The sequence below is a fragment of the Haliotis cracherodii genome, unplaced genomic scaffold, assembly GCF_022045235.1.
Source record: "Haliotis cracherodii isolate W230 unplaced genomic scaffold, xgHalCrac1.p SCAF_10, whole genome shotgun sequence".
In the NCBI taxonomy this organism is placed as follows: domain Eukaryota; kingdom Metazoa; phylum Mollusca; class Gastropoda; order Lepetellida; family Haliotidae; genus Haliotis; species Haliotis cracherodii.
In genome coordinates, this window is record NW_027266265.1 from 51775658 (window position 1) to 51793368 (window position 17711).

Genomic DNA, 17711 nt, shown 5'->3' on the forward strand with positions numbered 1-17711 from the left:
GTTAGCGTCTCATCTGTTCATGCTTGATTAGTGTAGGGGATCGGTGCAGTATGACAATATATGTTATTTGTACGGCAGATTTACCACCTGATCGGTGCAATATGACAATATCTCTTATTTGGATGTGCAGTTTTACCAAAGGATCGGTGCAATATGACAATATCTCTTATTTGGATGTGCAGTTTTACCAAAGGATCGGTGCAATATGACAACATTTCTTATTTGGATGTGCAGTTTTACCAAAGGGTCGGTGCAATATGACAATATCTCTTATTTGGACGTGCAGTTTTACCAAAGGGTCGGTGCACTATGACAATATCTCTTATTTGGATGTGCAGTTTTACCAAAGAATCTGTGCAATATGACAAAGTATCACGTGATCACGTGAACCAATCAGGTCTCACCATTCTGGGGATTACGATAGGCTATGGTGGGTTGTGAAATAACATCATATTGATACATGCGTGATTACGATAGGATATGGTGGGTTATGGAATAACATCATATTGATACATGCAGGATTACGATAGGATATAGTGGGTTATGAAATAACATCATATTGATACACGCAGGATTACGAAAGGATATAGTTGGTTATGAAATAACATCATATTGATACATGCAGGATTACGATAGGATATGGTGGGTTATGGAATAACATCATATTGATACATATGTGATTACGATAGGATATGGTGAGTTATGAAATAACATCATATTGATACACGCAGGATTACGATAGGATATAGTGGGTTATGAAATAACATCATATTGATACGTGCAGGATTACGATAGGATATAGTGGGTTATGAAATAACATCATATTGATACATGCAGGATTACGATAGGATATGGTGGGTTATGGAATAACATCATATTGATATATATGTGATTACGATAGGATATGGTGGGTTATGGAATAACATCATATTGATACATGCAGGATTACGATAGCATATAGTGAGTTATGAAATAACATCATATTGATACATGCAGGATTACGATAGGATATGGTGAGTTATGAAATAACATCATATTGATACACGCAGGGTTACGATAGGATATTGTGGGTTATGAAATAACATCATATTGATACATGCAGGATTACGATAGGATATAGTGGGTTATGAAATAACATCATATTGATACGTGCAGGATTACGATAGGATATGGTGGGTTATGGAATAACATCATATTGATACATATGTGATTACGATAGGATATGGTGGGTTATGGAATAACATCATATTGATACATGCAGGATTACGATAGGATATAGTGAGTTATGAAATAACATCATATTGATACATGCAGGATTACGATAGGATATGGTGGGTTATGAAATAACATCAAATTGATACACGCAGGATTACGATAGGATATAGTGGGTTATGAAATAACATCATATTGATACATGCAGGATTACGATAGGATATAGTGGGTTATGAAATAACATCATATTGATACATGCAGGATTACGATAGGATATGGTGGGTTATGAAATAACATCATATTGATACATGCAGGATTACGATAGGATATGGTGAGTTATGAAATAACATCATATTGATACATGCAGGATTACAATAGGGTTTAGTGTGCTATGGAAATACATCATATTGATACGGTGTGTTATCATATTGTAACATGCAGGATTACGATAGAATATGGTGGGTTATGGAATTGCATCATATTGACACATGCAGGATTACATACCCATATGGTGTGATATAACACTATATGCTTCTTGTACATGCAGGATTACAAGGGAATCGGTGCGATACGACAATGTATGTCATTTATACATGCAGGTTTACTATAGAATATGGTTTGTGATGGTAATATATGCAACACGCACATGCAGAATTACATCACCATATTTTCTGATATAACACTATATGCTTCTTGTACATGCAGGATTACAAGGGGATCGGTGCGAAACGACAATGTATGCCACTTATACATGCAGGTTTACTATAGAATATGGTGTGTGATAGTAATATATGCAACACGCACATGCAGGATTACATCACCAGATGGTGTGATGCTTTTTGTACATGCAGGATTGCAAGGGGATCGGTGCAATACGACTTTATATCTTACTTGTACATGCTGGTCTAGAACAGGATCGGGTATATGGGCCTATTGCGTTGTCCCCAACACAATGAGCACCCCCGTATGATGGGGCGGGGTTGTTGCACAGCCTTGTGCGGGTGTAGGACTCCGTGCCGATCCCACACGACACAGAGCACAGGTCGTACACAGCATCGGACCACTCACCCCAGTTGCCATTGACAACCACCACTGAAAACCCAAACACCATCAGACACTTACAACGAGGACGATCCCTTGTGCCAACGGAAACGAAAATTGTTTACGATGTGCATACACTTTACATTCCACGAAGGCTCCCAAAAGAACGGGGGTACGGTAGCCCAGTGGGAGGAGTTGTAGCTCTTCACTGCGCAGAGGTAGCAGGATCCACTGACTGTGGGTTCGAATCTTACCCCGATTATGACTCTTGGTTAGTCTCACGATAACCGAGCTCCTGGATTTCATCAGGGAAAAGAAACAAACTTATGTTCGTATGGTTTTGGAATGGTCTGAGCATTATGTGTTCAGACCGTCTGGCAGTGTTTAGCAGATTGTGTGGTGCAAGAGTGTCACCATTTAATATGTATCTCATTGCATGGCCTGTGAATTCATGTGCTAAATGTTTCTTTTGAGAATAATTGAAAGGCTTTAACTTACATGGAGTTCAACATGTTAAAAGAGGTTTCTGTGAGGTTCATGGTGCAGAACGTACTGAATGTAAAGTGGGGCAGTCGGGTAGCGTAGTGGTTAAAGCGTTCGCTCGTCACGCCGACATGGGTACAATGTGCGAAGCCTTTTCTGGTGTCCCCCGCCGGGGTATTGCTGGAATATTGCTAAAAGCGGCGTAAAACCATACTCACTCACTCAGTACAGTGAAACACATTCTGTACACCAGTACGTGCCTGCAATCGTTATAGAGTTCTGTCAGTTATTTGTGAGTTCCAGTGTAGGAAGTTCCAGCTCGGTTGTGTATAAAGCTTTTTTTGGAAAGAAGAGAAATATGGGTTATCGCTGTTCATACATGTGGTCCATTTGTATTTATAGAAACGCTCCCCCCCCCCCCCCCCCCCCCCATGACTCATGGCATTTAACACAAAGCATGATGCATGACACTTGAAGCAAAGCATGACACATGACAATTGAAGCAAAGCATATACAAACGACCGTGACCCGTGAAGATCCGGGATAGAATAGGTCCTCAGCAACCCATGCTTGCTGTAAAAGGCGACTATGCTTGTCGTAAGGGGCGACTAACGTGATCGGGTGGTCAGGCTCGCTGACTTGGTGGATGCATTTCATTGTATCCCTATTGCGGGGATCGATGCTCATGATGTCGATCACTGGTTATATGGTTCAGATTATTTACAGACCGCCGTCATATAGCTGGAATATTACTGAGTGCGTCGTTAAACAACAACAAACAAGCAAACAAACACTCACTCTCACCCTACACTCACTCTCACCCTACACACACTCTCACCCCACACTCACCATCACCCCACACTCATCATCACCCCACACTCACTCTCACCCTACACTCACTCTCACCCTACACACACTCTCACCCCACACTCACCATCACCCCACACTCACCATCACCCCACACTCACTCTCACCCTACACTCACTCTCACCCCACACTCACTCTCACCCAACACTCACTCTCACCCCACACTCACCATCACCCCAGACTAATACTCACCCTACACAAACTCTCACCCCACACTCACCATCACCCCACACTCACTGTCACCCAACACTCACTCTCACCCCACACTCACCATCACCCCACACTAATACTCACCCCACCCACTCTCACCCTACACTCATCCTCACCCTACACTCACCATCACCCCACACTCACCATCACCCCACACTCACCATCACCCTACACTCACCATCACCCTACACTCACCATCACCCCACACTCACCATCACCCCACACTCACCATCACCCCACACTCACCATCACCCCACACTCACCATCACCCTACACTCACCATCACCCCACACTCACTCTCACCCTACACTCATCCTCACCCTACACTCACCATCACCCCACACTCACCATCACCCTACACTCACCATCACCCTACACTCACCATCACCCCACACTCACCATCACCCTACACTCACCATCACCCTACACTCACCATCACCCTACACTCACCATCACCCTACACTCACCATCACCCCACACTCACCATCACCCTACACTCACCATCACCCTACACTCACCATCACCCCACACTCACCATCACCCTACACTCACCATCACCCTACACTCACCATCACCCCACACTCACCATCACCCTACACTCACCATCACCCTACACTCACCATCACCCTACACTCACCATCACCCCACACTCACTCTCACCCTACACTCACCATCACCCTACACTCACCATCACCCTACACTCACCATCACCCAACACTCACCATCACCCAACACTCACTCTCACCCCACACTCACCATCACCCTACACTCACCATCACCCCACACTCATCCTCACCCTACACTCACCATCACCCTACACTCACCATCACCCCACACTCATCCTCACCCCACACTCATCCTCACCCCACACTCATCCTCACCCTACACTCACCATCACCCCACACTCATCCTCACCCTACACTCACCATCACCCTACACTCACCATCACCCCACACTCATCCTCACCCCACACTCATCCTCACCCCACACTCATCCTCACCCTACACTCACCATCACCCTACACTCACCATCACCCTACACTCACCATCACCGTACACTCATCCTCACCCTACACTCACCATCACCCCACACTCACCATCACCCCACACTCATCCTCACCCTACACTCACCATCACCACACAGTCATTGTCACCCCACACTCACTGTCACCCCACACTCACCATCACCCCACACTCATCCTCACTCTACACTCACCATCACCCTACACTCACCATCACCCTACACTCATCCTCACCCTACACTCACCATCACCACACAGTCATTGTCACCCCACACTCACTGTCACCCCACACTCACCATAACCCCACACTCATCATCACCCCACTCACTCTCACCCAACACTCATACTCACCCAACACTCATACTCACCCAACACTCATACTCACCCTACACTCATACTCACCCTACGCTCACCATCACCCCACACTCACTCTCACCCCACACTCACCATCACCCCACACTCACCATCACCCCACACTCACCATCACCCCACACTCACCATCACCCAACACTCATCCTCACCCTACACGCACTCTCACCCAACACTCATCCTCACCCTACACTCACTCTCACTTCCACCCCACACTCACTCTCACCCCACACTCACTCTCACCCCACACTCACTCTCACCCCACACTCACTCTCACTTCCACCCCACACTCACTCTCACCCCACACTCACTCTCACCCCACACTCACTCTCACCCCACACTCACTCTCACCCCACGCTCACTCTCACCCCACGCTCACTCTCACCCCACGCTCACTCTCACCCTACACTCACTCTCAACCCGCACTCACTCTCACCCCACACCCATCCTCACCCCACACTCACTCTCACCCCCTACTCACCATCACACCACACTCACTCTCACCCCACACTCACCATCACCCCACACTCACTCTCACCCCACACTATCTCACTTCCAACCGGCACACATTGTAGGAGATTTTGAAGGCACTTACCTGGCGTGGCACAATTACAGATGCTGGCGACTTCGGTAGCTACTATGCTGATCTGGCACTCGACTGCAGTTTTGTCTCGTACTATTTTCTCGCAATAGTGTCTTAGGATTGGACAGACTGAAACAGAAGGGATGACATGATATAGGTGATGATTGTCAGCCGTTTACTTCCTACTGATATAGGGGATCATTGTCACCCGTTTACTTCCTACTGATATAGGTGATCTTTGTCAGCCTGTTTACTTTCTACTGATGTAGGTGATCTTTGTCAGCTTGTTTTCTTCCTATTGATATAGGTAATCTTTGTCAGCCTGTTTACTTCCTACTGATATAGGTGATCATTGTCAGCCTGTTTACTTCTTACTGATATAGGTGATCATTGTCACCCGTTTACTTCCTACTGATATAGGTGATCTTTGTCCGCCTGTTTACTTCCTACTGATATAGATGATCATTGTCACCCGTTTACTTCCTACTGATATAGGTGATCTTTGACACCCGTTTACTTCCTACTGATACAGATGATCATTGTCACCCGTATACTTCCTACTGATACAGGTGATCTTTGTCAGCTGTTTACTTCCTACTGATATAGGTGATCTTTGTCAGCCTGTTTACTTCCTACTGATATAGGTGATCTTTGTCCGCCTGTTTACTTCCTACTGATATAGGTGATCTTTGTCAGCTTGTTTACTTCCTACTGATATAGGTGATCTTTGTCCGCCTGTTTACTTCCTACTGATATAGATGATCATTGTCACCCGTTTACTTCCTACTGATGGAGATGATCTTTGTCAGACGTTTACTTCCTACTGATGTAGGTGATCTTTGTCAGCCGTGTACTTCCTGCTGATATAGATGATCATTGTCACCTGTTTACTTCCTACTGATATGGGTGACCATTGTCAGCCTGTTTACTTCCTACTGATGTAGATGATCATTGTCACCCGTTTACTTCCTACTGATGCAGATGATCATTGTCAATCCGTTTACTTCTTACTGATATAGGTAACCATTGTCACCCGTATACTTCTTACTGATATAGGTAACCATTGTCAATCTGTTTACTTCCCACTGATATAGGTAACAATTGTCAATCCGTTTACTTTCTACTGATATAGGTAACCATTGTCACCCGTTTACTTCCTACTGACAAAGGACACCATTGTTAACCCGTTTACTTCCCCTGTGTTAATAACATAAGGCCCTGCTATACCCGCGATAGGGTCTGTATGCGATTTCTAGTCCGCGGTAGGACCTTGCTTATCGCCTCCACCTGCATCATCCACACTCTGCCCATTATATCCCACAAAACATCATTGTTTGTTAATCTTTTCATCTAAGGTAGTCTGAACATAATAACATAAGGCCCGGCTATCGGCTGAAGTCGTTTGATATTGTAACATAATAGCCGTTGAAATGTCTGTCTTTTTTTTCTGACACATTTACACACGCCTTGTCCAAAACATGTACAGTAACATATATCCACTGAGTTTTCTTGAGATATGTTTCGTCCTGATTCGAACGCTCAGTAGACATGACTTGGGCAGAGCTTCTGATATTCGCTCTGTCATTACATGGTCTGATGTTTGTTAATAATTTGTACATGAAACTCTTGACATAGTTATTAAATGTACAGATATTTTCAAGAATTTTACATTTAAACACATAATATTTTGCCGTAAGTAGGGGATAATTGAGTATCGTTTCGTCGGTGGACACACTCTTTTTCATTGCAAATAATACTGTATCTCTGTAACTTTTGAAATATCTGACCCAAAATGTAGGACAGAAAAACAAATCAATAGAGCTTATCATTTTTTGAGGACACTGACAGTGATGTGGAGGTGAGGGGAAATGGGGTTCAACGTCACGTCCAAGATTAGTGCACTTATATAGCGTGTACGCACGTGTGTGTGTGTGGCTGCTTGTACTAGTCCGGACTGATGCCGATTTTATAGTGGCAGCCCACTGAGATACGATGTCGCAGTTTAACATGAATGCCCCACTCAGACACAATGTACTGACTCCAAGCCGACCAGTCTTTGTTCAGCCCCTTAATGCCGAGCGCCAGACAGGGTAACAACAAGTACCATCTTTTAACGTCTTTTGGTATAACGCGGACGGGGACCTTCCGCTCTTAGGGCGGACGCTCTACCACTAGACCAGGGAGGCGGTCTACAGTGATGTGGAAAGAATAAGGGTTAACACAAAGTACAACTGCAATGTGGCAAGGGATCGAGGATACACGTCTTACTTACTTACTTACTTACTTACTTACTTACTTACTTGAAATAATCTGGACAATCCAGTGATTGATATAATGAGCACCTATCTACGCATCTACGGGTATACTCATGCTAAAGATCTAATAAACATTCACATTACTACCCTGTGTGAGGGGGCACGGGTGGCCCAGTCGTCTAAGGCGCCGCGATTCGCTGTGCAGAGTTGCGTCCCTTGGGCACGCCAGAATCCTATGATTGTGGGTTCGAATCCCGGTTCGTCCCGATTATGCTTCTAGGTTTGTCAGCACCATACTCGTGGTTTCACCGAAGTGGTAAACGTCTGAGACCTGCATCACTTCGAGCTCCCACATTAAGCTGACACGCCACGATATAACTGGAATATTGTTAAAAGCGGCGTTATACCCTACCCTACCCTACCACTACCCTGTGTTTAACATTTGCTTTCCGACTGTCTGTCGCATTAGTATGATATAACTGGAATTTGCACCATAGCCGAGAATTTGCCGGACGAATCCTCGGACATGGTGCATTAAGCGGCGGTGTAGTGAACGCATGATTAATCAGGTAGTTTGCCGAGGGCGAGGCTCCCTACACGGTGAGGGAGAAGGTCTATATGCTCTAATGTAGTCATCAAACAGCAAGGTCAGGGAGAGGCGCGCTGTGCAGAGTATGTACATGTACTTCACGATGGGCTAGTACAATGGTAAGTGATAGTAAAGACGTCTATAGGCTCCTCATGAAAAGGGTTTAGATTGACCGAAACTACGACAGCTGTACACTGCTTGAAATATGTTTCATTATATATAACATAATGATTCAAGTTCAATGCTTCCAGAATTCTGTTATGCATTGTACACACTGTAAAAGACTTCGTGGATCTGTTTGACATACTTGACACGGAAACATACGGTTTGTTAACGCCTTATCTTGTTTGCATAAATTATGCATTTTGCTCTTAATCAATAATTTCAGTTAATGCTGTTCTTAAAGGACTAAAAACGGCCTGGCAAAAGAAAGTATATATCCATGTTTGATGGTGGCTACAAATAAATAAACAAGAAATGGTTACTCGATGGTGATGTATTTGATACGGCTATCATAGCTGTGTTTTGGATCTTACGTTTACAGTGTTTCTGTTACTGTTTTCAGCCGTTTTGATGACGTTAGTAATTTTTGCTCAAATCCAATTTTCAAGTGTAATATTTCTTTTGCCCGGCATTTTAATGAAAGCCAAGCAATGCATAAGAAAAACATGTCACATATGAAACCTCCTGACTTTCGCTACGAGATTATTGCCGTTCAGCCTCATTAATATATATATAAACGGTTTATTTGTAAAAGTAAAGCTATTTTACAAATATTTAAAAGAAGAGGTCGTTATCATATTTAAACTTTCTTTGTCAAGAACTTGACCTTAAATTTAACCCTGCCTCTCTTGACTGGGTTAACCAAGAAGATCGCGAAAACGTGACTGTATTAACGGGTATTGAATACCCTAACCAAGAGATATGTTGATTTCTTCGCATATTCATAATTCCTTATTGGAAAGGCATATGAAAAAAGGTTTCTATTTGGCACAATCGGGACAGTATGTTATGTCTAAAAACACATGCAGTGAAACCTTGTTATTTCTAACTAAATATATTTTAAAGTTTTAGCATTAAATACGACTCCGATTTCGAATACGAATATTTCATCGCGAAAGATCCTCCCAAGTCATGATTATGTGAAAAATATCAATGAACAAATTGTTTTGGTCTGCGATGCTAAAAACTAAAAGGAGAAGTGACCTTTGGTTTAACGTCGCGTTCAAGATTATTGCACATGTATAGCGAAGCGCGCGCGTGCGTGCGTGTGTGTGTGTGTCTGCTTGTACTAGTCCGGACTAATGCCAATTATATAGTGCTAGACCACTGAGACACCATGCCACAGTTTAACATGAATACCCACTCAGACACAGTATACTGACCCCAAGACGACCAGTCCTTGTTTTAGCCCCTTAATGCCGAGCGCCAGGCAGGATAACAACACGTACCACCTTTTAAAGTCTTTTGGTTTGACACGGCCGGGGATCGAACCCCGACCTTCCTCTCTCCGAGCAGACACTCAACCACTGGACCAAAGAGGCAGTCCGGAGCATTATAGGTCTCCAGATCGCTCCTTAATATTTTAAATACAAAACGTCAGCGTCAGAGAATCTGCCCAAACAGATTCCAGTAGGCGTAAACGGTGAATTGTTGTGACTATTACGTGAATCGAAAACTGACAAACAGGATGAAATGGTCAGAAGAAGATTTACATGCCATCGTGACCCGTGAAGATCCGGGGTAGAATAGGTCTTCCGCAACCCATGCTTGCCGTAGAAGACTACTAACGGGATCGGGTGGTCAGGCTCGCTGACTTGGTTGATGCATGTCATCGTATCCCAACTGCCTGATTCAATATTCATAATATCAATCACTGGATCGTCTGGTCTAGATTCGTCTATTTACAGACCGCCGTCATATAGCTGGAATATTATTGAGTGCGGCAACAAACAAACACACATGCTATCGTATCCCGACCAGGTTGGATATTGCTCAAATTATCAAACATATGATACAGACTTGATTATTTACAGGACGCCGTGGTATTGCTGGAATATTGCTGGCTCGTCATAAAAAAGAAAGCAGTCAAAAAACAACATCCACACAAAAACATTAAAACTCACGGGTACAGAATATTATTTTTGAATCAAATGGCAAAAATATTTCATCCCACTTGTTTATAATCCCAACATTTCGTTACAAATTTGATTATGCGGGACAAAAACGCAGCTTCATCAGACAGTCCTATGTGCATCTCAAAATTGAGAGTGTTTATCCAAGCGTGTCTTGTCTTCAAGAACTTTAAAGATGTATAGCATACCCTTATAGGTGTTTTCATAATGTTTAAAGCAGTTACTTCGTCAAATACTGCATGTTGGCAAACACAGACTCCCGACATGTTGTATACGTCTTGTCAATGTTGTATTGATGATACAACACACATATGTCCCGACATTGTACTCCTCGCGGGTGGTGAAGCGTCTAGTCTGTATCTGTGTGCGGAATATGACCAGTGAACGGCATCCTGTGATCATTCCCACGCAGGGACGTGCTCTCAACAACAGCAGGTTTGTTAACATAAACTCCGAATATATTTATCTATGTTATAACGATGCGTACAAAGAGACGTCATTGTTTGCATTTAAGGATATCATCCTATTCGTATCATCTTAAACTATCGCATATATCTTTCCGTTTACTAAATTTCTGTTATTTGCAATTAATCAGCATGTTATTACATAATGATTTGTTAATATACTTATTGTTAACGCCGCAGTCACAAATAGTCCTCTTGTATGGCGGCGGTTTGTTCTTAATCGAATCTTTTCCTAACAAACCAGAGATTGCTATACTGAGCAACGTCCTGAGCCGTCGGGGTACAATGTACCGAGTCTGGGTACATATTTAGTAGCCTGATACGAGCATAGGTTGCTGGGGCCCTATTCCTAACCAGAGGTGAGGTGAGGTGAAATTGGGTTTAACGTCGCGTCCAAGATTATTGCACTTATATAGCGACGTGCATGCACGTATGTGTGTGTGGCTGCTTGTACTAGTCCGGAGCGATGCCGATTTATAGTGCTAGCACACTGAGATACAATGCCGCAGTTTAACATGAATACCCCACTCAGACACAGTATACTGACTCCGAGCCGACCAGTCCTTGTTTTAGCCCCTTAATGCCGAGCGCCAGACAGGGTAACAACAAGTGCCATCTTTTAACGCGGCCGGGGATCGAACCCCGGACCTTCCGCTCTCCGGTTCTACTCCAGAACCCACGTAAAGTATTTAAAGTGAACCCCGTTTATATGGAGTGTTCTGTTCCCTGTGGACACCCCCGGGATACCGATTCATTGTTACTGAGTAATGACGTTTAGCCTATGTAGACGTCCTTCAGTCCCAGTCCGGAATGCAGGGTATCCGTAATAACGGGGTTTTACGGGGACATTTGGTGTCATCACTGACCTTCAGTGATCTATTCATATTCTTTTCACTGCTACTGTGCCTTGTACACCCAGTGGAATCTGTTTCGGCAGATAATCGAGGCTGATTATCCACTAGCGTTGACGTTATATATTATATATTTAGCGTACATGTAAATCTGCAGTGGTTATAAACGCGTAAATTATTTAAGATATTACAGCTTTTCTACAATAGTGTGGCATATCCATTTAACGAACGTACAAACGTACACTGTACTGAAATTGTTTTTTTGCCGTTTTAGCAGTATATCCCAAAGGTCGTTGCCGTTGGTGAAACTTTAAAAAAAAGGGGATGTAATGACAGACCACGGTTCATTATCGGGATTTGTAGTGTCTTATACCACCCTACCACCCGTTCCACATCAGGACAGCCATCCATTAGGTCCCATCTTTAAATACATTTCACCACTCATTACCTACCTCCAGCGTTTATCTCACCTGTATTTTACAATAAAAAAACTGGCTTTCATTGCACTGTAAAACACAGTCGTACAACATTCAGTGTGAGCACAGGCATCATCATAACGCCCTTAATGCAAACGTAGATATAAATATGACAAAATAACAAAACGCCTTCATATTGACGAGCAGTCCTTCACTCATCCACCGTTAGAATAACGTCTATGAAGGCAGTAAGGGAGGGACACGGTGAATCAGTACTTAAAGTAGGTCATACATTGGCAAATAGCCCACGGCATGTAATGTAAGGGGTATGTGTTCGACAAAGACCTGACTCCATATGTCGGGGACAGCATAGGTGGGGCTACCTGTATCAGTAGTTAAAGATGTAGGGTATGAAACGGGTGGAAACAGGCATGAAGTTCATTTGTTATATTCGTGACATTTATTTTAACCTGACATTCCCAATCGTCACGACGCTTGTGTGTCGTGACTGTTTCGACAATGATTCATTTGTGTATACATACATGACCCTACTGCCGTGAATAGGGTCTGACTATTGTATGTTCTTGTCGCTGTAGGGTCCGAGTTTGAGTATAAACATGGAGAAGTTTGTATTCGTATTCTGCATAGCTTGTAATAGAGCCACGATACGCAACAAAATATAATTCATAATAACTTAATAATAATAATAATAATAATAATAATAATAATAATAATAATAATAATAATAACTTCATAATAACTAGTCACTGGTGGTCCAGTCTCCTAGTATCTCTCAATGTTTAAGGGGGGACGGGTAGCCCAGTCGTCTAGCGCCGAAATTGGCTTGGCAAAACTGCTTCTTCCCATTGGCACTCCAGAAGCCTTTGATTGAGGGTTCGAATCCCGGTTCGCCCCGATGATATTTCTAGGTTTCTCAACACATAGTGGTAAACGTCTGAGAGCTGTATTACTTCGGGCTTTCCTCTCACATTAAAGTGACACGCCGTGATATAACCGGAATATTGTTCAAAGCAGTGTTCAAACCCAACTCACCCGTTGTTACGAAAGCATTGGACACTTTCAGATTATATCTAGCAGCAATTAGCTTCACGAAAGGCTTTTCCGCTATCACATATAGTGTCATTATGTCCATGCAGTTGCTCTTCGATAATATTCATGGACAGTGGTATGTAAATAAAAGCGACAAAACCCTTTCATAAGACATTTCTGCCCAAAGCAGAGCCGGTTGTACAATTCCAGCCAAATCATGAGATGACACCAGGTGTTTTCAAAACAGTGAATACGGTATTAATATTAATGTTCATTTTGACAGGATGTTATTTTGATCCTGATACAAATACCTGATACCTGATACAAATATCTTCATTTCATAGTGCACCAATCCTAACGACTATATAAACAGCTACTGTACAATAAGCGTAGTTGTAACCTTGACCGTGAAAGGTATGAAGGTCACTTGGTGACCGTGCCCCGTGTCAAGCAAGTAGCGTATCCGAAAAGGCGACTCCGTTAAAGGGAGACGAGGCGCAGGCAAAATGAAAGTCCTACCAAATTTGATTGATGTCTTTAAACACTATTTGTGTTACAAATCAAATATATGTTGTATACCAACCAAACAGCAAACCTAACCTTAACTACCAAAAAGTACCCTAACTTGCTACAAATGACATTGTCTTGATCTGGACTGGATGTCAGATCGTGAAAGACTATGTCTCTATCCAATTCCGAAATCCATTGTATGGCATATGTCAGGACAGTACACCCACCCATACATGTACTTGTTGTGTTGGGCAGGGTCGTACAGCGGGTGGTGGAGTGGGTGTAGCGCTTTGAACTGTACTACAGTTTTATTCCGGTTTGTCAGCTTATTGGGGAGGAAACCCCAAAGCGATGAAGGTCGTGGAGTTTAAAACGTTTATGAAAATGAAATTAATACGACAAAACATTTTCCGTAATCATAAGAAATCTCTGCAGAAAACCTCGATGTCGGATATGGTTCTGATAAACCAAGGATTATAATCGGGATGAATATGGGATTCGAACTCATTTGCGATTGATTGAGAAATATATCAGTATATACGAATGTCTTTAATGCAGCATTTTCTTCACCAAGTAATTACCATAACAGATTTAAAGATATTGGACGTCGTGGAATGATATTGGAATGCTATCCACCATTGTCCTTTACCAATAGGACCGCCTCCGTGGTCTAGTGGAAGAGCGTCCGCCAAGAGAATAGAAGGTACGGGATTCGATCCCAGGCCGCGTCATACCAAAAGACGTTAAACGATGGTACTTGTTGTTACCCCGTCTGGCGCTCGGCATTAAGGGGCTAAAACAAGGACTGGTCTGCTCGGAGTCAGTATACTGTCTGAGTGAGGTATCCATGTTAAACTGCAGGATGGTATCTCTGTGAGCTAGCACTATAAATCGGCATCAGTCCGGACTCCAGATACACACACACACACACACACACACGTGCATGCACGTCGCTTTATATGTGCAATAATATTGGACGCGACGTTAAACCCCATGTCCCCTCACCTCACCTTTACCAATATGTTGAGATTATTGATAACGCTTCGTTGTAGTTAAAATGTAATGATATAGAAAGTCATTCCTTACCAATATGTATACATAATAGATAATGATGATATGCGGTGACGTCATCATGGTAGAAACAAATCCGTCAAAGTACGAAATTACAACATGTAATTGTTATTTAATTAAAAAACGGAATTCCATTCATTGACTTTGTCTTGTGTCAAAGATAGGCTCGCCGAGTAGTAGGTAACAGCTACGTATATCTACCGCTCTCATTCACATATAATGCAGTACAATAGCGACACCAGGTGTCGGGTATAGAGGCACGGGTAGACACGTCTTAACGGATTTACAGGACAGTAACTATGAATACTAAGCAGGGCCTCTCTACAATAACTACACATTCCGCTGTCTTCCACGACAATCCTCCAATTTACTTGTCATTAACACCGCAACATATTTGGGCTTAAAACGGATATCAAAGCAAATTTCAATTTGTTTAAGCGTTTGATGTTAAGACATGTATTCTTCCAGACTGCATCACCCGCGCAAACAGAATAGACAAAATTCATTCTGAAAAATAAATAACAATCGTATTGCGACGGTTGCGTTCTCAGGTTTCGGACGGGCACAGTCAGTACAGTAGTTTAAGGCTCCGGACCTGCGTTCATTAGCTGTACCAGGAGGTTCTCATCGTAGGTTCGAATCCCTATTTGAGACTGATTATGACACTTGGTCTATTAGCACCTTAGACGTGCCCGTGGGTTTCACCAAAGCAATACAGTCTTATGTTATTTTCGGTTTTCCTCAACAAATAACCTGGAGCACTGAATTTACCCGGATATTCACGGGTACTAAATGTAATCAAGCAGATATCTTGGCATGAAATGGAATTCACGCTGCGTACTTATGAGGGGAATACCCACCCGGATCTACTTCAAGACAAGCGAACACTTTGACCATTAAGTTATCATAATAATGCAAGTGAACTATATTCTGTAAACGTATTGTTTGTGTACTCCCAAAAGAAATAAAATCACAAAAATAATAATAATGGACCTTACCAATCACACAACATAAGCGATTTTCGTTTCTCCAACGCCTGTATATATATATTTCTTATAATTATGGAAGGTTTTGTAGCTTTGTTATATCTAGTTGGACTTTATACTTTATATTTTGACTATGGGTCTCTTCTAAGGCTGTACCAAGATATAGTTTTTTGCATAGTTAACAAGAGAGAGGACATTATCGACTTTACAAAATATAGGTATTACTTTTCACACTTCCCAAGGTTCGATTATGCGCCAAAACATATTTCATTGGGCGTAAAAGTGAAAAGCATATGAATGAATCGCTGAGACACCAGGTTTCTTTTTAAACAAAAGACACTGCCCTGAATTATGTTTTTAATTAATTATCAATACCTTATTTACTGCGAAAGAAAACAAAACTTGGAGAGTTACCAACTCAATGGTATCGAAACAAAGCTTGCCAATCTTTTCAACGTCTTTGACGTATACTAAAGTTACTAACGCAAGAGCTCATAAAAAGTATAAATGAAAACCCAACTTACTTGTAGGTAACCCGAATCTTGATTTGAACCGCCATGATTCTGCGGTCACTGCTTGGACATTGCTGCAGACACTATACCGGAGATCAAGGAAGACTAACGCGTACCAACTAGGCATATACACATTCCGTTTACTCAAAGAGAGTTCTAGCCCATTATTGGTCTGGCTGCGTTGACGGAAGGTCCGAGCAAGGACGAGGTGTATCCCCGCACATAACAAGCCGCAGAAGAGTAGTCCAGGCCTCATCTTTCCTTCCGTATCGACTGCGCCGGGCGATGAGTTTCGCCTTCTTTTAAGCTGAAGCCCTACTGTCCCAGAACATCGTACCCACTGACTCAGTGTGTGCGACGATGGCGGGGTGGCTTGGATGTTGCATAGAAATCTTGCAGTGGCTTCTGTTTGCCCACAACGTCTTCACATGACAATTAGTTTGATCCCGGGCTATAGAAAACATGTGGGTTCCCTACAGTTAGCAAATACTGCTACGTTTGCATTAGAACTGCTACAGCGGAGATTAAATACTGCTTATACCACTGCGGTGTTGTCAACAGTCATCTGAACATACAGACCTGGACACATGTAAAGATGTCAGAGAGAATATATGTACAGTTGACAGTACAGACACAGGTAATATCTACAGCTGTCTATAGAGACACAGGGAATATCTACAGCTGACTATAGAGGCATAGAAAATATGTACAGTTGACTATGGAGATACAGAGAATATGCACAGTGGACTATAGAGACACAGAATATATGTACAGTTGACTTTAGAGACATAGAGAATATGTACAGCTGTCTATAGAGACACAGGGAATATCTACAGCTGTCTATAGACACACAGGGAATATCTACAGCTGACTATAGAGGCATAGAAAATATGTACAGTGGACTATAGAGACACAGAATATATGTACAGTTGACTTTAGAGACATAGAAAATATGTACAGTTGACTATTGAGACACAGAGAATATTTACAGTGGACTATAGAGACACAGAATATATGTACAGTTGACTTTAGAGACATAGAGAATATGTACAGTTGACTATAGAGACACAGATTATATGTACAGTG

The 17711-nt window shown here is 42.7% G+C and overlaps 1 protein-coding gene across 2 annotated transcripts in view; it reads right to left on the reverse strand.

The window, feature by feature from the left end:
* The window catches only part of LOC139454513 (semaphorin-5B-like), a 28198-nt gene extending 11209 nt beyond the window's left edge, over positions 1-16989 (reverse strand). Inside the window, exons 1-3 of one of the 2 annotated variants that reach the window (XM_071236267.1) lie at positions 16638-16989; positions 5799-5915; positions 2104-2304 (exon numbers count right to left, since the gene is read on the reverse strand). In XM_071236267.1, coding sequence (XP_071092368.1) covers positions 2104-2304; positions 5799-5915; positions 16638-16881 — 562 coding nt within the window. In that variant the 5' untranslated portion in view covers positions 16882-16989. The remainder of the gene's footprint in view (positions 1-2103; positions 2305-5798; positions 5916-16637) is intronic. The other variant, XM_071236268.1, reaches the window with a different exon arrangement.
* Positions 16990-17711: the final 722 nt, after the last annotated feature.